The sequence below is a fragment of the Bos mutus genome, chromosome 21 (assembly GCF_027580195.1).
Source record: "Bos mutus isolate GX-2022 chromosome 21, NWIPB_WYAK_1.1, whole genome shotgun sequence".
In the NCBI taxonomy this organism is placed as follows: domain Eukaryota; kingdom Metazoa; phylum Chordata; class Mammalia; order Artiodactyla; family Bovidae; genus Bos; species Bos mutus.
Genome location: NC_091637.1, coordinates 57361740 through 57383711, shown reverse-complemented (window position 1 = coordinate 57383711; position 21972 = coordinate 57361740). Strand labels below are relative to the sequence as shown.

At 40.7% G+C, this 21972-nt stretch overlaps 1 protein-coding gene across 3 annotated transcripts in view; it reads right to left on the bottom strand.

Annotated features, from left to right (window-relative positions):
• UNC79 (unc-79 homolog, NALCN channel complex subunit) overlaps positions 1-21972 on the bottom strand; it is a 211751-nt gene that overhangs the window by 103854 nt on the left and 85925 nt on the right. For all 3 annotated transcript variants that reach the window (XM_070358461.1, XM_070358463.1, XM_070358462.1), the window contains exons 16-21: positions 20368-20595; positions 16258-16399; positions 10626-10705; positions 10393-10541; positions 6099-6256; positions 1629-1810 (exon numbers count right to left, since the gene is read on the bottom strand). In XM_070358461.1, coding sequence (XP_070214562.1) covers positions 1629-1810; positions 6099-6256; positions 10393-10541; positions 10626-10705; positions 16258-16399; positions 20368-20595 — 939 coding nt within the window. The remainder of the gene's footprint in view (positions 1-1628; positions 1811-6098; positions 6257-10392; positions 10542-10625; positions 10706-16257; positions 16400-20367; positions 20596-21972) is intronic.

The window sequence follows — 21972 nt, the reverse complement described above, 5'->3', positions numbered from 1 at the left end:
AGCTCAAATTTCTAAGTCAAAATTTAAGGAATATTCAATGATTAGGAGAAATTGCTCTCCCACACTTTTTTTCCTACCAAAAAGAAGATGCACTTCCACTTACTAGCCATGTAACTCTGAAAAAGTTACTTAACCTTTCTAACTCTCAACTTCTCTATCTGTAAATTTGGAACACACAAGAGGTTATTGTGAGGATTAAATGAGGTAATACATGATGGAACACTTATAATACATTGCCCTGGAAATACAATATATGTTTCACAAATTTTGGTTCTTCCCATTATTGTTACTTTTAATAATAACAATATGCTAATGTGGAAAAACAGCAGAACAGGACTTTGGAGGGTCTAAACTTGGTTCTCCCCTGAATTCACTCTGTGTTCTTTGAAAAGCCACATTATCTCTCTGAGACTTCATTTCTTCAAGTATAAAATAAAGGTACCAAACAGGATAAACAATTCTCTCCAGGTCTCACATTTCATGTCTCTCAGATGTTAATTTGTGGCATTTTGTTTCAGCAGCATATTTACCTTCTCTTATTTTGCTCTGATCTATATTATCATTCATCTGATTTCTCTTAGCATCTAGCTTTAATGACAAGAACTTCCCACCCTGGGGCTTCCCAGGCAGTTCAGGTGGTAAAGAGTCTCCCTGCAATGCAGGAACCTGGGTTCGATCCCTGGACCAGGAAGACTCCTGGGGAAGGAAATGGCAACCCACTCCAGTATTCTTGTCTGGAAAATCCCATGGACAGAGGAGCCTAGCAATCTGCAGTTCATGGGGTTGCAAAAAGTCAGACATGACTGAGCAACTAACACTTTCACTTTTCACTTCTTCCCACTCTGGAGTCAGTTGAATGGTAGAAAATAAACCAACCTAGCTTAAAAGTCTGCCACATACAAAAAATTATACAATACTGCATCTGGCAGAAATGATAGCAGCATGGGGACAAAAACTGAAAAGAAAGAATCAACAAAGAAAACAAGAGGTCTGTTAACATGTTGTGGTTCTAGGATGTTGTTCCCAATTAAAAAATTTCCAGTGTCGAAACTGGAAGCTGAGACTAGTAAAGACTTCCTTAGACACATGTTCTTTGAGAATTTGGAGAGGGACATGCAGGAATACAGCACTGAAACTTTTAATACTACAGAATGTGGAAAAATATACAGTGCACAGAATGTTAGCACACAAAATGTGAAATGTTAAGTTGCAAAGCTTCATGACAATCAAGAAGTCTACAGTTATGACCCAGGACAGTGACCTCAGGTTCATTCCCTGGATTCAATGGCCATGATAATGACTAGTTTATCTTTCAGTTATCACAGGGGTTTATAAGAATCAAAGGGAAAAATGCAGGATATCACTTAAGAAAGGATAATGTGCTATACAAGGATGGAATAAAGTAGTTATTATGAAGTTGTATTGATATTATATTGAGAAGTAAAGTTGTCACCAATGAGTAAATATCTCTCAAAGTCCTTCTCTGAGCAGAAAAAAAAATTTCTGGTGTTATCAGCAGCAGCAGCATTTTGTGTGTGTTATGTGACAAATGACTCAGTGAGTTGGTACAGAAGAGCAGAGTGCCATATGCGGAGCAGACAATGCCCATCACAGGGCAGGAACATCACCTGCAGTGCTGGCCTCTTTATGGTGTCAAGCAGGAGACCGGCCCTCGTAGCCACAGCTGGGTTGACGTCCTCCACAGCTGTCAGGAAGCAGCAGAAGGCGTGTGCCAGGGAGTATTTCAGTAGGTGGTTTTTGGTCACTGAGTGAATATCCAGAAATCTACAAATTACAGCCACTTTTTCCACTGCAATATCAAAGGCACACAACAACAAAAAATGACATTTATTTAGACAGTCTGAGAAATGAATCCACAGAGGATAAAGTTAGTTCGGGGTGCCCTCATACAGATCTTAAACACCAAGAGGAAATTTCAATGCCACCCTTCTTGAGTGTTCTGCTTTATCTGTGTGGCAGAGAGCATTTCTACTCAGTGCAGTGGTTTTCTGCCAGGCAGCCTTGATTTAGTTCTGGGTGTTTTTTCTTTAATGCTCTCTACTTTTGTTGAACTTCCAATCATATTTCAAACTCTTCAAAATGCCTCTATGTTCATTTCCTTGTCCATTCTACAGAGATTCTGCAGACATGTTCTACAGAGGCTCTGCAGACCACACAGGGAGGCGGGACGTGCCCGCCAGGGCTAGCTCTAGGTTCTTAGCATGTCATGAAGTGATATGACAACCACTTCCTGGGGCTACAGAAGCCACATATTTCTTCCATGAAATAGATGCACCCTTACTTGATAGCGTTCTAATTATTCTGCAAATCTATGTTGAATTATTCCAGCCACTCTTTAAACATAGCTTTATAAAAGTTATAGTAGCTAGTAAAGCAATATAGTTCCATGCAAAGACATTTCAGGTCTTTATTTAAGCTGTTCCAGCAGCCTAGAAAGAATATTCCTTCTATTCTTTTCCACTTTTTGACACTCTATCATCCTTAAAGAGTTTGCTGCTGAAATTCTACTGATCTGTAAAGTCACTCTGACTTTCTAGAATGTCCTTTGCATCCCATGAACACCTGCAAAATTACAACTCACTTACCTATGGCATTTGTGTGTTCATATATAGCTATATGACATATTTCTTGTTGTGATCTTGAATTATATCTGTACCTTTATAGTTTCTTAACCTCTTACATGTTTATATTTGGTCACATCAATTAAATTAGGAGCCTCTTAAGAGCAGGAATCTGTTCACATACTATTTTTGTTACTCCCATAGTACCTAGTACATATAGTACTTATTCAATAAATTCATAAATTCATTTATTTTATATATATATGTATATATAAAACTAAGATCATTCTACGTTTGTTATATAAAATATACCTATAAATATTTTATATATAAAAAGCAGAGACATTACTTTGTAGACAAAGGTCCACATAGCCAAAGCTATGGTTTTTCCAGTAGTCATGTACAGATCTGAAAGTTGGACCATAAAGAAGGCTGAGCGCCAAAGAATTGATACTTTTGAATTGTGGTATTGGAGAAAACTCTTCAGAGTCCCTTGGACGGCAAGGAGAACAAACCAGTCCATCCTAAAGGAAATCAGTCTTGAATATTCATTGGAAGGACTGATGCTGAAGCTGAAGCTCCAATACTTTGGCCACCTGCAAAGAGCCAACTCATTAGAAAAGACTCTAAAACTGGGAAAGCTTGAAGGCAGGAGGAGAAGGGGATGACAGAGGATGAGATGGTTAGATAGCATCACCAACTCAATGGACACGAGTTTGAGTAGGCTCTGGGAGTTGGTGATGGACAGGGAAGCCTGGTGTACTGCAGTCCATGGGGTTGCAAAGAGTCAGACATAACTGAGCGACTGAAGAGCTCATTCTAAGACAAAAGAGATCATTCTAAGTACTTGGGGGAGATGGAAGTAAATGGAAAAATGAACTGTTTCGGACTGAATGTTTGTGTCCCCTCCAAAAATTGATATTGGAGTCTTAATTCCCAATGTAGTGGCATTTGGAGGTGGGACCTTGGGAGGTAATTAGGTTTAGATGACATCATGAGGGTAGGCTCCCTATTATGGGACTGGTGAACTTATAATAAAAAGAAGGGAGACCAGAGTTCTCTCTCTCTCCACCATGTAAAGATATAGCAAGAAGGCAGTCATCTACAAGACAAGAACAGAACCCTCACAAAGGAACCCAATAAGCTGGAGCCTTGATCTTGAACTTCCCAGCCTCCAGAATGATGAGAAATAAATTTCTGTTGTTTAAGCCACCCAGTCTATGGTATTCTGTTATGGTTTCTCAAGTAGACTAATTATGTGAATGAGTCTCAGATCTCGACTTCAAAGTCAAGTCAACTAAAAGAGATAACACAAGTACAATTATAACAGAAATGTAATGTAAAAGGCTAGAACTGCCATTAACGAGGTAGAAATAAAACGCTACAGGAGATTAGAGGATAAAGAAATGACTTTCCACTGAACGAATAGAGAAAGTGAAACTCAATGGGGGCATTTGAAGACTCATGAAATGGAGGTGGCATTTGAATGGGACCTGGAATGGAAGAAAGATTCATTAGAAAAGACCCTGATGTTGGGAAAGATTGATGGCAGGAAGAAAAGAGAATGACAGAGGATGAGATAGGTGGTTGGATGGCATCACCGACTCTATGGACACAAGTTTGAGCAAGCTTCAGGAATTGGCAATGCACAGAGAAGCCTGGCATGCTGCAGTCATCAGGTCACAAAGAGTCAGACGCAACTGAGTGACTGAACTGAACTGAACTTGAATGGAAGAGGACTTCAGAAGGAGAGCACAGAATGGTCAACACATGGATGAAGAAAAGCAAAAAGCAATGGAGAAATAGCAATGGTATATGTAGAAAGAAAAGTGAGAAATAAGGCTGCAAACACTTGCAGTTAGACCATGGGAATCTTTGAATGTCTGTTTAAGGACTCTGAAATTTATTCTCTAGGCATCTAAAGACCTATTAAAACTTTTTGAGTAGAAAAGCAATATAATCAGATATTTATCTGCTTTATTTGTATTCAAATGTCTATAAATGTTGTCAATACCATGTAGTCTTTTGCTAGAAAGTTTTACTCTAATTTCATACAACATCCTGTGCTGTCACATAAATAAACCAGCCCTGGGATTCATGGGACATTAAAAGCAAGAACTCCTTGAGGGGATCAGATGTTAGGGAACTAAACTCAAGGTATAATAATTAACTCACCTGATGGAGCTTCCATTTCTCTGCAAAATTTCTGAGACACTAAAATATACTGCAGATGGTGACTGCAGCCGTGAAATTAAAAGACGCTTACTCCTTGGAAGGAAAGTTATGACCAACCTAGATAGCATATTCAAAAGCAGAGACATTACTTTGCCAACAAAGGTCCATCTAGTTAAGGCTATGGTTTTTCCAGTGGTCATGTATGGATGTGAGAGTTGGACTGTGAAGAAAGCTGAGTGCCAAAGAATTGATGCTTTTGAACTGTGGTGTTGGAGAAGACTCTTGAGAGTCCCTTGGACTGCAAGGAGATCCAACCAGTCCATTCTGAAGGAGATCAGCCCTGGGATTTCTTTGGAAGGAATGATGCTGAAGCTGAAACTCCAGTACTTTGGCCACCTCATGTGAAGAGTTGACTCATTGGAAAAGACTCTGATGCTGGGAGGGATTGGGGGCAGGAGGAGAAGGGGACAACGGAGGATGAGATGGCTGGATGGCATCACTGACTCGATGGACGTGAGTCTGAGTGAACTCCGGGAGCTGGTGATGGACAGGCAGGCCTGGTGTGCTGCGATTCATGGGGTAGCAAAGAGTCAGACACGACTGAGCGACTGAACTGAACTGAACTGAAAATATACCGAACCATTCTGATCAGGCACACTGTGGTGTGCCAACCCTGCTTGCTACCCCTTGAGAGTGGGAGTACCAGCAGATTAGAGTGACAATGAGGCCAGCAGATATAAGACTAAGACACACTCAGGTTCGTTCCATACCCTGTTCCTCTAGGAACCTGCCATTCTAAGCACTAGGAATTACAAGCATCACTGCAGACTTGGTCCCTGATGTTTCAATGGCAAGAGTACAACAGCAGAGCTTCTCAAACTTCACTGAATTACCTGGAGAGAACTTGTTAGAAATATAGATTTCTGGCCTCACCTCCTAAAATTCTGATGCAGTAGGTCTAGGATGAGGCCCAGTAATCTGCATTTTAAGCGAACATTTCCAGGTATTCCACTGCAAGTAACCCATTAGGCTGACTACCATTCACACCAGAACCCCTTTGAGAGTAAACAGGGGTACAATTAATAAGCACTTCTGGACAACAGGCATTCACTGGGACTATCTTAGACAAACCTAGACAGGGTCAACCTACCTAAGGACCATCCTGAAAAATTCTATTATCAAGGAAGCTCAATTAAGTAGAGCCAACAAAGAACATTAGCAAGCAGGACAACACCTTCTAAAAAGAAGGGAGGAAAAGGAAGGGCCGGAAAGAGATATCATGACTGGACATCTGGTTTACCTGGTGAACCAGAGAGAATTTTTAAGCTAATACAGAGGTACCTGCTTCAAACCTCATCTTCCAGTCTTTGCTGTTGAAATTGCCATTTATGATTGTCCAAAAGATGTCAGCACCATGAGGAAGTGACAAAGCGTGAAGAAGGAGAGGAACTGCCAACGAAGACAGCTGGGAGAATTCAGATTTGACGACTCTCCACAGGCTGGGGAATCAAGAAAAAGCAAAGTGGTTACAGTTACAACAAACTTTCTAGAAATAAATCTTATTATCTTAATTTATGGGAAGTGTCGTTAACAGATGGCTGGTAGGGATGCTCTGATACACTCTTTTTCTATGTTAATTCTTTTTAAATGTTTGGCTGCATTCTGTGGCATGTAGGACCTTAATTCCCCAACCAGGGATCGAACCCTCAACCCCCCGCATTAAGGTGGAGCCTTAATCACTGAACTGCCAGGGAAGCCCTTTCCTATGTTAATTTTTTTTAAAGAAATTACTTATATATAAGAACACAGAAAAACGCTACCGGTTAACATTGTATGTTAACATAAAGTTTTAAACTGTATATTATAAATCCAGGTACATAAATGGACAATAACTGTTAAATAATAACTGATATTAGTTATGTTAAGATGATGAGGTGATAAGTGATTTTTGAAAATGCTCTTATAGTGAACATCTGGAGAATTTTATTGGTTTTGTTTGCCTAGCATCCTTTTATTCTTATTCTAGCAAACAACTCTCTTCCTATTAAGAACAGCCTCTGTACCAACTGGCAGGGTTGTTAATCAAGTTCCCCCATCTTCTCTATCCCAAGAGTGAACACAAAGCCCAGACTGATCAGAATACTTCAATGTAATGAATAGAGTGATTAGTCCAGGGGTGGGCATGTGACCAAGCACGGGAATGCTGGCATCCTTTTCCAGGCTTTGGTATGTACTCTGAAATCTCAAGAATAAAGTGAGATGTGGCTCTAGAGCTGCTGGCCACCCTGTCCCACCTCACAGGGGCAGCCTGCTGAAAGCCAGCACAGAGGGAACAAGGCTAAGCAATGTGCAGGGAGGGAGAGAGGGGTGGGAGACGAGAGAGGGAAAATAAACAGAAAGGGGGAGGCATCCCTGGTAACACCTTAGGAATACTTGCCATTCCTAAAATCAGACCAATACTGCTCAAAAACACACCTTAGTAAGTTAAAGCAAAGTCCCTAACAATACATGCCAGAATAATTCTGAATGCATATTTTTAGTAATAATATTTTCAAATTTTTTATTCAGTTATCTGAAGTATGGCTTTTGTTTGTTTTCACTTTGGTTTATTCTGTTTTGTTTCCTCTTTGGCTCTAAAGTTAATACCAGAATCAACATGACATTTGACTTCCAAGCAAGACTATAAAGTTTTTTGCCACTCAGTTCGTAGTCATTTCTTAGGGCAGCCTAGGAAACTAGTATATTTCCCCCTCCATCTTAGCTGAAACCTGACATCTTGCTGGTAACACAATTTCCCCTTAACCTCTCTATGAGTCTTCATCCTAGTCTTCACTAGCTCCACACAATCCTTGGTTCCCATGGCTTCCTCCAGGCCTTCTCTTACCAACCTCTTTCTATTGAAACCCATGCCATCTACTTACAGGGCCCTGTCCCCTCTCCCTTCCCTGCTGAATGTGGTCCCTGCTAGACTTCCTCCTCATCCAAGCCTCTGCCAATGTCTCTAGTGAATCCAGCCATGGTCTCACAGGTCCACCTCTTCCTCAGTCACGGTGGCCTTTATCTTACTCTATTGGGTGAGTCACTGACCTCCCCTCAGGAAGGCTGAGAACATTCAGTTCCCACCTCTGATCCTGACTTAGGCTATTTTTCCCTCTTTTCTATACTCTTCCCCCAAATGTCAAACCTCTTTTGGCTTCGCTTGCCTCCAGTTTTAGACGGGATCCCAGAGTCAACCATTTTGATCCTCTGGAATTCCTCATCCCTCTGACCTTCCACCATAATCAAAGCACTAATTCCCACTCCTGAATAAACCCATTGCCTACTTTTATCCACTTTCAGGCCCCAGAGTACTGGTGAAAAAAATCCACAAATTCCTACATGCCTGGCGCATCACAGTTAGGTGCCAGCTCACCTCGGCAAGGCCCCAAGGCTAGTGTTTCTTTGATGATTTCTTGCTGATGCCTTACTGCTTCCCTTATGTAACCTGTTCCACACTTTTTCCATATTCTTCAAACTCCCAACTCAATCTTTATCGCCCCTTCCCTCTCAGAGGAAGACATCAGCATGTACTATTCTTAAGGTTCTAGTTACTTGTTATGATCCCCTTGACACTTTTCCTTTTCCTGCAAATGCATCTCCTTTCAAAGGAAAAGGCATCCCTCCTCTTTCTCCCCACCCTTGTTCTTGATCTCATGTGCCTGCCTTCCAGGACTTGGCTCCACCAACTACTCCCTTTCCTCTACTTCTTTCTATGGACCATAAATGTTCCAAATGTCTTTATTCAAAACACACTTGACATCCACTTCTTTTCCCCTCTAAATGTCTGATCATTCCCTCCTCTTCAAACAAACTTTTCAGTAGGAAGTTCTGTATTATATCTTAACATTCCCAAAGCCTTTGCAAGCTCTTTGCACACCCTCAAATGCAGATGGTCCCCAGTGATCTCTTTTCTTCATGTGCTGTGCTGTGCTTAGTCACTCAGTCACATCTGACTCTTTGTGACCCCATGGACTGTAGCCTACCAGGCTCCTCTGTCCATGGGATTCTACAGGCAAGTATACTGGAGTGGGTTGCCATGCCCTCCTCCAAGGGATCATCGCAACCCAGAGATCGAACCCAGGTCTCCTGCATTGCAGGTGGATTCTTTACCGTCTGAGCCACCAGGGAAGCCCAAGAATAGCCTGTCCCTTCTCCAGGGGATCTTCCTGACCCAGAAGTTAAACCAGGGTGTCCTGCATTACAGGTGGATTCTTTATGAGCTGAGCTACCAGGGAAGCCCCTTTTCTTCATACTCATGCTATGAAAGTACAATTCTGACCCTGTTCATTGTTTCAAAATCTTCCAAAGATCTCCAAATACCATTAAGTAAGTAGTAGTAGTGTAGTCAGTCATGTCCGACTCTTTGCAACCCCCTGCCAGGCTCCTCAGTCCATGGGGATTCACCAGGCAAGAATACTGGAGTGGGTTGCCATTCCCTTCTTCCCGACTCAGGGATTGAACACGGTCTCCCACATTACAGGCAGATTCTTTGAGCCACTGTGACATGTCTATATTATTATAACTAGATCAACAAATGTAAACATTGGGCTTCCCTGGTGGATCAGTGGCAAAGAATCCAGCTACCAGTGCAGGAGACACAGTGCAGGAAGATCCCCTGGAGAAGGGAATGGCAACCCACTTGAGTATTCTTGCCTGGAAAATTTCATAGGCAAAGGAGCCTGGCAGGCTACAGTCCATGCGGTCGCAAAAGAGTCAGACATGACTTCAAACAACAACAAAGCCTCTATTTTCAAAGGCCTTTCACTCTTGCGTCCCAACCTCCAGCTTTGCTTTCCATTCTAAGTCACTTAAGTCATGTCCAACTCTGTGCGACCCTCTGGACTGTAGCCCTCCAGGCTTCTCTGCCCATGAGATTCTCCAGGCAGAAATACTGGAGTAGGCTGCCATTTCCTTCTCCAGGGGATCTTCTCGATCCAGGGATCCAACCTGCGTCTCCTGCACTGGCAGGTGGATTCCTTACCACTGAGCCATCTGGGAAGCCAAGTTAACCTGAACCACACTTTTGTTTTTCAATTATCTCATTTGCTTACATATTAAATGAGAATTATATTTTTTGACTTATTTCCAAGAACACTGTAACAGTTATTTTAAGGTTGTCAGGAAGAAAATAATTAGTAAATCTAGGACAATATTTTATTATTTTTCTCAAAATGCTTCAGGAATGTCTAAAAAATAACTTTTCAGACAATATATGGAGAGATTTAGATGCTTATTAGCAGTACTACTTCAAGTAAGATGTTGAGTCTTAGTTGTACTTGGTATCTATTAACTTATACCAATTGACATTTTTCTAGCATACACTGTATTCTTAAGTCATCTAACAATTAAAAGGCATAAAATAATCCTTATTTTGCCTTTTCTACTTCTACAGTATCTAGCAAATTACTATTCCTCATGTTGATATACTTAAAAAATTAGACTCTATAAAAGAAATGTAAGTAGTTCCTATAGGCAAATTAGTCTGTCCTGACTAAGAGAAAGAACCCAATGAATTGATAAGTCTTATTCTAACACTGATTTTCACAGATGAAATCTAAAATAGAAACAGACAAAAACACTATTAGGAAAGACATACCTTGCAATCAGCATATGATCCTGAATATAGGCTAAAAATTGAGGATGATCTTTTCTAGCAATGTATAAACACTCTCCATGTAGACAGAGGATCTTCAGGCAATTGAGCATATTAAAAAGAATGTCTGGCTCTTCAAACTTAGCCATTTCCTATGCAAAGAATCACATGTTTACTGAGTTATCGCAAATGGCAATGCTACCAAATAAAATATTCAAATATCTCAAAAAACATACCTGGAAAATGGTGTATATTAGTCTCAACGTTACTGGAAGCTGCTGGTGGCAAAACTTTCTTTCAGTATCATTCTTTATTGCTAGGAAGAAATAATTACACACAAGTTAGCACAACTCTTTTCCCCATCATTCATGAATTATCAAGACCATAAAATGAAGAGAAGTAAATATAGAATATATTAAAAATATTCATGTAAAGTGTTTCTTTGCTCTCCAAGTAAGCGTATATCCTTTCCATAATGCAAGTGAGGGAAAGCTAGATTTAGGATCCTCAGCTTCCAACTCCCACTGTGTATTCAGATATCTTTCATTCCCTGAAGCAACCCCAGCCCAGCCCTATGCTCCTGTGGGCACCTAGTTCCACTGATACCTGGAGGGGCCTAGGGCTTGGCTAGGTTTGCCTTCCTATTTGAAAGGGAGATAGTATAGTGTGAAAATGTTAATTGTTCAGTCATGTCTGACTCTTTACAACCCCATGGACTGTAGCCCGCCAGGCTCCTCTCCATGGAATTTCCCAGGCAAGAACACTGGAGTGGATTGCCATTTCCTTCTCCAGGAGATCTTCCTAACCCAGGGATCAAACCTGGGTCTCCTGCATTGAAGGCAGATTCTTTACCATCTGAGCCACTAGGGAATGCAGGTATTAAAGAGAGATGTGGGCTTCCCTGGTAGCTCAGATGGTAAAGAATCTGCTTGTAGTGCAGGCAGGGTTTGATTCCTGGGTCAGGAAGATCCCCTGGAGAAGGGAATGGCTACCCATTCTGGAATTCTTCCTGCAGAATTTCATGGACAGAGGACCTGATGGGCTACACAGTCCTTGGGGTCAGAAACAGTCAGACATGACTGAGCGACTGAGCAACTAACACTTTTACTTTCTTTTTCACTTTCAAAGAGACATACGCAAGTTGTATTAACACCTAAGGATTTACCCCAGGATTCACATGTATCCTTTTCACACATGCACAGGACTTACTCTTGCACCAAAAAAAAAAGGATACTTTTAAAGACTTGAGAATATTTAAGTGAGAACTATTCATGGTTTTATCTTCTTGTGAAGATCTCTAAAAAGACCTTTGCCTCTATAGTTGGGGGTAGGGGGGTGACTTGAGGAAGGTATATTGTAAGTGAGGCATGTCAGAGAAAAGAATTCACAAGTTAATTCTCAAATGTAGAAACTAGTGTAAAATGTTTTCAAATCACTATTATAAGTTTTGGCAATTCCTAGGATAGCCACTGGGAGTCAAACCATCTTTGTCTAGCATAAAAATTTTTTTTAGTATTTTTAATGGAGAACATATCTGACTACTGTAAGAAATAGGTGCCAGGCCACAAAACAGGAAACAGGAAATATTCTAGAAAGAGGAGGAAACCACTGAACATATATCAATAGAGCGTTCCGCTAATCTCTGACAGAAGAGCTCAAGAACCCCATCTGAAGACCCACAAAGCAGAAGCAGGACCAGGGTGCTCGGCAGCAGGGAAGGCGGGTCTTGGGAAACAATTCCTCCTCCCTGAGGAGACAAGTTATAACTGTGTCCTGCAAACAGCAGAGAGTAAGAGAGGAAAAATAGACCAGAAACTGTGACCAGAGCCTGAAGCAGTGTTTAGGGGAGGTGAATAGAGCAAATGTTTAGGTAAGTGGAGCTTATAAACAATTAAGCACAAGGGGAAGTATAATTTATAAAAATCAATTGCTTGATTTTAACCATTATTCAAATGGCAATTAATTGATTTGTGCACTATGTTGAGTTAAAAAAATCTATTTACACAGAAAGAGCACAGGTTATTAGATCGTAAGTGAAATCCATCAACCTACCAGACTTAAGACTGTACTAACAATCATCAAGACAGTGTGGTACTGGCACAAAGACAGAAATATAGATCAATGGAACAAAACAGAAAGCTCAGAGATAAATCCACACACCTATGGACACCTTATCTTTGACAAAGGAGGCAAAAATATACAATGAAGAAAAGACAGTATCTTTAGCAAGTGGTGCTGGGAAAACTGGTCAACTACCTGTAAAAGAATGAAACTAGAACACTATCTAACACCATACACAAAAATAAACTCAAAATGGATTAAAGATCTAAATGTAAGACCAGAAACTATAAAACTCTTAGAGGAAAACATAGGCAGAATACTTGGACATAAATCACAGCAAGATTACACTTCCCAGAGTAATGGAAATAAAAACAAAAATAAACAAATGGGACCTAATTAAACTTAAAAGCTTTTGTACAATGAAGGAAACTATAAGCAAGGTGAAAAGGCAGCCTTCAGAATGGGAGAACATAATAGCAAATGAAGCAACTGACAAAGAATTAATCTCCAAAATATACAAGCAGCTCCTGCAGCTCAACTGTAGAAAAATAAATGACCCAATAAAAAAATGGGCCAAAGAACTAAACAGACATTTCTCCAAATAAGACATACAAATGGCTAACAAACACATGAAAAGATGCTCAACATCACTCATTATCAGAGAAATGCAAATCAAAATCACAATGAGGTACCATCTCATGCCGGTCAAAATGGCTGCCATCACAAAGTCTACAAACAATAAATGCCGGAGAGGGTGTGGAGAAAAAGGAACCTTCTTACACTGTTGGTGGGAATGCAAACTAGTACAGCCACTATGGAGAACAGTGTGGAGATTCTTTTAAAAACTGGAAGTAGAAATAGAACTGCCCATACTACCCAAGAATCCCACTGCTGGGCACACACACCAAGGAAAACAGAGTTGAAAGAGACACATGTACCCCAGTGTTCATCACAGCACTGTTTACAACAGTTAGGACATGGAAGCAACCTAGATGTCCATCAGCAGACAAATGGATAAGGAAGTTGTGGTACATATACACAATGGAATATTACTCAGCTATTTTAAAAAAAGAACACATTTGAGTTAGTTCTAATGAGGTGGATGAAACTGGAGCCTATTATACAGAGTGAAATAAGTCAGAAAGAGAAACATCAATACAGCATATTAATGCACATACATGGAATTTAGAAAGATGGTAACGACGACCCTATAGGCAACCCAACAAAAGAGATACAGATGTAAAGAACAGACTTTTAGCCTATGCGGAAGAAGGCAAGGGTGGGACTATATGAGAGAATAGCACTGAAACATGAATATTACCATATGTAAAATAGATGACCAGTACAAGTTTGATGCATGATGCAGAGCACTCAAAGCTGATGCTCTGGGACACCGGATGGCATAGGGAGGGTGATGGGAGCAGGGTTCAGGGTGGTGGGACACATGGATACCCATGGCTGATTCATGTCGATGTATGGCAAAAACCACCACGATATTGTAAAGTAACTACCCTCCAATTAAAATAATTATTTTTTTTTAAAAGACTAAATCCACCATGTGGCTTTCAGAGAAAAAAATAATAAGTGAAATCCATGCTTTCCTTAGGCATTAATTCCTGATAGAAACATGGCTTGGGCCTCAGCCTTGGCAAATAATTAGTAAATCTAAATAAACCCAGAGACGTAGGTTCTAGTCTCATCCCTGCCACTAACTAGTTGCACAATGTTCGGGTTACCAATTTCCAGTCTCCCACCCCAGGTACACCCAGGATCAAGGGTGAGCAGGCGGAGCTCATTTCACTGTGTTTGTGTTTCAACTCCTCAGATGACCCTGATGCTCCATTACATTTTGGAATCATGTTGAGCATAAAGTATAAATCAGGAGTGAACAACACGAGCTACATGACCACGAGCAAGATGCTCAACCATCCCGGATGTACTTCCCTCATCCACACAGTGAGAAGGCTGACCTAGATCGGCAGGTTTCAAATCTCTTTCCATGAAGTCCTTTGTTGAAACAGAATCTTACTTAGAACTCCAACATATGAAATAGCACAAGACAGAGCACCCTGGCTGAAGCAGGGTGGGAGCCTGGGTCTGCTCATCCTTTGCCCACATCTTCTCACCAACTGCCACCCAATTAAGGATGGTCAAAAGAAAACACAGAGATTTACAACCTCTAGTACACGCTAAGCAGAGAAGGCAATGGCACTCCACTCCAGTACTCTTGCCTGGAAAATCCCATGGACAGAGGAGCCTGGTGGGCTGCAGTCCATGAGGTCGCTAAGAGTCAGAACCGACTGAGCGACTTCACTTTCACTCTTCACTTTCATGCACTGGAGAAGGAAATGGCAACCCACTCCAGCGTTCTTGCCTGGAGAATCCCAGGGACGGGGGAGCCTGGTGGGCTGCCGTCTATGGGGTCACACAGAGTTGGACACGACTGAAGCAACTTAGCAGTAGCAGCAGTACACACTAAGAACCAATGAAGCAGGTGATCTCAGGTGTTCCCTTTTCTAAGTGTCAATGGTTCTAAATAGTGAGAGTCAGCATTTTGTTTGTTTGTGTGTGTGCCAGTCCTGTCTGACTCTTTGCAATCCCATGGACTGTAGCCTGCCAGGCTCCTCTGTTCCTGGGATTCTCCAAGCAAGAATACTGGCGTGGGTTACCATTTCATCCTCCAGGGGATCTTTCCAACCCAGGGATCAAGCCCACGTCTCATGCATTGGCAGGCGGATTCTCTACCACTTTAGCCACCTGGGAAGTCAATATATTCACCCCTCAACTAACTATTTATACAGTTCCTGCTGAAGCAGTGAGTTCCAACCAAGCAGTCTGTACTAACAATGTAGTTACCCTGGTCTGACCAGATGCGCCATGAGCTGAAAACGAGCCCCCAAAATAGTTATTTAATGTTTGCTGCTCACTGAAGGGGTGATGGAAAGCCTGTGCTTCCCAAACTTTGGTTCTGGGGAGCGGGTCCCCCAGGGGCCAGTTCAGGATTGTGGAAGCAGGAAGATATAAATTCAGAGAGTGCCACAGTGCAGATCCAGAAACCAGGCTTTGCCAGAGAGATGTGAGGTCACACCCTAAATTCCTGAAACCCCTTCAGAGTTTGAAGAGCTGGAGATGATTTCATGGGGGCTGGTTCCTGCCATCTTGCTGCTCCCAATTAGCCTACACAGAGCCTTTAAGCAAACTAGAATGAGGGCATCCCTCTTCCCAGCTCTGAGCAGAGCCAACCAAGTAGCCTTAGAGTATGACTTGTACAGCTGCTCATGATGAGCCCATCCAAGGTCCCAGCCAAAGCCCTGGGGGCGCAGCTTTGGCCACCTCTATCCAAAAGCACCATGCTTTGGCCAAATGACCTGAGTAGCTCTCAAGAGCGCTGGCCCCCTCCACTTGGTTGCTGTTGTTTAGTCACTCAGTCGTGTCTGACTGTGACCCCACGGACTGCAGCATGCCAGGCTTCCCTGTCCTTCACTGTCTCCCCGAGTTTGGCTCTTCAACCTTAGTTCACAGCTGCTTCTCCATAGAGAACACGATTCAGTGTGGAGATGCTGCCTTCCCTGACAGGGTGGGTTTTGTTGCTCACAAGCTCCAGTTGCCAGGAACATGCTCAGGGACTTCTGCTCTACTAGAAGCACGCCCTGGATCTGTTCACTTCATAATCTTGAGAGAAATGGTTCATGTGCATCAGTCTGAACTTGCCCAAGCCTAGAGTAGGCTAAGCAACCCAGGTCCTGAATGTTCGTGCAGACTGGGTGGGATGTGCCCACCACTCCCAGTAAGCCACAGTCCACCTACCAGCATGTTCCATGGGCTCGGGGCAGTTGCCAGGGTTCTCCTCACGCTTGTTCGCTGGATTCTCCTCCTCCTCACCTTCAGGGCCTATAATAAACTCTGGTCTGGAGGAAAGGAGGCTATCTTCAAGGCTGTCTGTGGGCTCCTGAAACAAACACAAACAGCTGGATGAGCAGCCCTTCAGGGATGTGAAGTCCCTCTTAGTTCAACAAAGATAGGTGAGCACCTGCTGGTCCCAGGTCCTGTGCTGAACCCCGGGGGAGCAAAGGCACTGCCTCCATAACGGTTATTGGCATAATGGTTCAAAGACATTTAGATCAGCTATTTTCCGAAACATTTTCATTAGCTTAAAATACGTATGGAAAAAAAATCTTAAAAACATTGTTAAACTTCCTAGGCTAGCTTTCTCACCTCTGCTTTAATTCCTGTGATTGTCTCAGTTACCTAGTAATTCCAACCCATGCTCATTTTGTTCACTAACAGTACTTAATTAGCAGAGAATAATAAGGGGTTCACATCAATATGTGTGTGTGTGCTCAGTCGTGTCTGATTCTCTGTGACCCCATGGACTGTAGCCAGCCAGGCTCCTCTCTCTGTCCATGGGATTTCCCAGGCAAGAATACTGGAGTGGGTTGCCATTTCCTTCTCCAGGGGATCTTGTCAATTCAGCAGTTGAACCTGCATTTCTTGTGTCTCCTGCATTGACAGAAAAATTCTTTACCACTGCAGCACCTGGGAAACCCTCACATCAACATATTTGGATACAAATACTGGTGGCTAGGGGAAGTCACATTTTTCAGAGCAAGACATTTCTATAACATGCAAGTTAAAGAGAGCTAGGTACAGCAACCCAAGTGTTCATCAACAGATGAACAAATAGACAAAATGTAGCAAATACATACAATGGAATATTATTCACTCTTATAAAGGAAAGAAATTCTGACACACGATACAATATGAATGGACCTTGAGGACATTATGCCCGGCTTCCCAGGTGGCACTAGTGGTAAAGAATCCACCTGCCAATGCAGGAGACACAAGAGACGCGGATTTGATGCATAGGTTGGGAAGATTCCCCTGGGGTAGGAAATGCCAACCCACTCCAGTATTCTTGCCTGGGAAATCCCATGGATGGAGGAGCCTGACGGGCTACAGTCCATGGGATCACAGAGAGTGGGATGCAACCGAGCACTTGGGCACAAAGACATTATGCTAAGTGACATAAGCTGGTCATAAAAGGATAAATATTGTATGATTCCACTTATATGAGGTATCTATAGGAGTCAAAGTCATAGAAACAGAAAGTAAAATGGTATTCTCCAGAGTTAAGGGGAGGGAGGAATGAGCATTATTGTTTGATTTGATGGGTACAGAGTTTCTGTTTTGTAAGATGAAAATATAAAGATTGGCTATACAACAATGTGAATATACCTAACACCACATCTGTATATCTATATATAACAAGCTGAAAAATGAGTGGGAGAGATTTGAAAAGAAAGAGAGAGAGTGTACATGCTGGGTATGGCTACTATTCAAAATATCCATCTCTAATTATCCTCCTATTTCAGTTTTATTCTTTCTTTGAAGTTCCACCTTCAAATATCCTCTTTTAAAATCATCCTGTTTTAGGGGAAAGGTTGGGGGGAGTTTGGGATTAATATATACACACTAATATATATAAAGTAGATAATCAATAAGGACCTACTGTATAGCACAGGGAACTCTACTCAGTATTCTATAACAGCCTGTGTGGGGAAAGGATCTGAAGAAGAATGGTTATATGTATACGCATAATTTAACCACTTTGCTGTACACTTGAAACTAAACAATGCTGTAAATCAACTACACTCCAATATAAAATAAAACTTAAAACTTTTAAAAAATAAATAAAATTTTAAAGTATCTTCTTTATTTAACACTTTAACCAGTAAAAATTTGAAGAATTACTTGATTGCCAGCTCAAAGCAAGCAGGTGAAGACTGATGGGATACACAAAGGGATACTGATGGGATACAAAAGAAGAAAAAATTCAGCGCTGAATTGGTGTCTGGGAAGGTTCTGAAAATATCCTTGCCAGCTTCAGTTTTGATGAGACGGGCCCTGTTCCTAGGTCACCCATGAACAAGATGTTAAGTCAAATTACAAACTGATTTCCATAAAATTCGATACAGTGCATACTGACTCTTCTGCATATACCCAGTAACTCACCTATAATTCTCTGTTAATGGCAATATCATCTGTTCCCAGACCACAAAACATGGATTTATCCTCAATTTTTCCAACTCTAAACACTAGCTAGGGACTTCCCTGGCAGTCCAGTGGTCAGGACTCGGCACTTTCACCACAGCGCACACAGGTTCAATTCCTAGTCAGGGAACTAAACCCTACATGCTGCACAGCACAGATCAAAAAAAAAAAAAAAAAAACCACTAACTAAACACCAAGTGCTGTCAATTCTCTTTTCTAAAAATCCATCAGTCCCGTGACTTCTCTTCATCACCACCATCACTACCTTAGTTCAGGCTGCCCTGTTTCTTCCCTGAGTGACCAATTAATCTTCTGACTAGAATCCTGTTCCAGGTATCCAAATCCTCTTATCTCTCTCCTCCACTGGCAGAATTTCTCAAATTCATCAAATTATAGCAGCACCCTAATTAAAATTCTTCAGGATTCCCCCATTATCACTGAGATAAAATCCATACTTCTTAGTCTAGCAGACAGAGCCTTTAATAAATGTGATTATAAAATGGACCCTGCCTTTCTCTCCTTTTCTCTCCTTCTCTCTGCTCTATCAACAATGACCTACACACTTTTCTGAGTAAATCATCATCCTCTTTCCTCTGTATCATTTAAGCAGAGAGCTTCCTAGGTCTCAAAGGCCTTCTTTCCTATCACCTTCATTTCATTAACTCCAGTCTTCCTTCATAGAGGCACTCAGAAGCCGTCTCCTCTGGGAAGACCTTGCCCACCTCTAACACGTCCAACCTGGACTCGTCCCTTTTCTGTTCTCTCATAACTACCTCATTCATCTCTCTCTCATTATGCTCATCACTCTGTCTTATGGTGTTTCATTTACTTAGACATCTTCCTGACTAGACATTAAGTTAGATGATGTTCTCAAACCATCTATTACTGTGACTGTTGTAGGTAATAGATGTAAACTATATTCCCAATGAGTTTATAAGACCATATCGCAGGAATAGTACGTTGTGACAAGTAAGACTAATGAGTTACGTGGGCTGAAAGGTATTTAAAAACTGAAGAAACACTTTACTGCATGTATACTAGACTTCAAAAGATTTTTTTTTAATGAAGTCACTTTCTACCTAGACAAACACTAGAGGAAGAAAAAGAGAAGATGTGGAACACTGGCTCGAATGATTCGGGTTCATCTACCTATGATGTATGAGGGTGGTGATGTGTGTGTTTAAGATGGTAAATAGCCCAAACAGGGAATAACTAATATATGAAGCGGCTAATTTATGGCATATATTAGCTATTCCCTATTTAAACAATTTTCTTAAAAAGCAGAAAATGAAGTGAAAGCTTTATTGGTTGCTGATAGAGTCAATGAGTTTTACACACTGAGGTTAAATCAGGAATTTTCATGTCTACATCCAATCTACCTACTCAATATTTGATATGTACATTTTGTAGTATTCACTGTTCTCTAAACTTCGTAACAAAACATTGTGATAAAATTGTTTCAAGAATACCAGTAAAATTCATTTTACTATATAGTAGAAACTAATACAACATTGTAAAGCAACTTTAGTCCAATGAAAATTAATTTAAAATATTAAATTGTTTCCAGGATGAAAATTAAGAATACCAGTAATGCATTGTATTTATGAAAACTGTATGAATAAATGTTACAACCATAACTCAAGATTCAAGAATTCTAACTCAAGATTTCTGTTTAAGATAGCCTCACTTCATATCAATTACCAGGAGCCTGAGTTGGTGAAAGGAACAGGGAAACTTTCTTTTAACACAATTGCACATGTTACCCAGCATGGAACATAAGGTAATACTGGAGAAGACTCATTCCACCACCTACGGTAGTCTTGACTACTATTATTCGTGGATCATCTCATTTCTTCAACTGCTTACCACCAGTCGGCTTTCTTCTTTGGGAGCCAGTCTCTCCAGGAGTTCACAAGCAAGCTGATAGCAGAGAATACTAGATTGACATAAATTACACTCAATTGCTTTTTCTTCCTTCTGGCAGGTGTGGGAGCCCCCCCAGGGGGCTTGGAAGACATTGTTTATAATGGAAATAATGTCCTTTGATAAGCTGTGCTCAAAACCCATTGTGATCCCATCATCTTGCAACTCCATCTGAAGATATCAAAAAAAGGCCAAAAAAAAAAAAAAAAGAAGGAGGAGTTTGATCCTTTTGTTCAATATTCTATTGGCACTCTAACTGGGGATAATTTTCACTAATTGCTGACAATATTAAATTATTTAAAGATAATACACCTTGCAGACCATGAATATACATTGCTTTCCATGGACTCTCCTAAAAAGAATATATACACAATACAAAGTAATGGAAATTAAGTTTTAATTCATGTAAGACATTTAAAAGAGGGTTCTTTTTTAAACCCATCACTTTGTGAGATGTTAAACATTTAAAAAATGTTGCTCCTCACCCAATGTCCAGATCTTGGTTTCTAAATACCTTTATCCACTAAAGGAACCAGAACTCCTGGGAGAAATGGCTGATTCCAGGAAAAATGTAAAATGAGCCTGGAACATTTTAACATGCAAGACATTAAGGACGTGTTCACAGAATGATGGGTGTATGTCAAAAGAAGCCAATTTGAAGGGCCTCCCATTGGCCAAATTTGAGTCTCAAAATAAATAATTATAGTCATGGATTTTAGCTCACTGAACAAAATAAGAATTCATGAGTATACTTGGGCAGAAGTAGATTAAACAAATAAATATCAATATATAAATAGGAGAGAGGGAGAACCTGCCTCTTCAGTAGAATTCCAGCTAATCAATTAGAAGAAATGATGGAATTGGAAAATTATCATTTGGTAACCATCATAATAAAAATTGATTCAGAAATAAGTCACCCATGGATGCTAAAACTAGGTGAAAGCCTGATGAGAAATGGGAAATCAGTCTTAAAGTAGCTCTCTCTAAGTTAGTACTAATTACAAAGGGGTAAGTAGTGACTTTGTAGTAGAGAAATCTGGCAGAAATCACTTTAACCAAGTTATTACCACCTGAAATGGGACATTATCATGTCATGTGCCTCCTGATATCAGACGCTGAAAACAACATAAAATCAAATCTGTAGCATGACTGGCAGAAGTGCTGAACCCAAACTGATTCATAAGGAAATGTCAAACTCGTGTTGAGAAATATTCTATAAAATAACTGGACTGTACTCTTCAGAAATGTCAAGAATATGACAGATAAAGGCTGAAGAACTGTCCTGAAATAAAGAAGACTAAAGGGCCAGGACAAATCATTGCAATGAATGATGCTAGATTAAGTCCTCAATCAAAAATCATTTTTTTTTTTTTTGCTATAAAGATGATATGATGATTATATCAATTTTAATGAATAATTTCTGTAAGCTTGATAATAGATAATAGTGTTATAACAATATTAATTTCCTGATTTTGACAACTGTATGCGGTTCTGTAAAAGAATGCCATTTTTTAGAAAATACACTCTAAAGGATTTAAGGATAAAGGG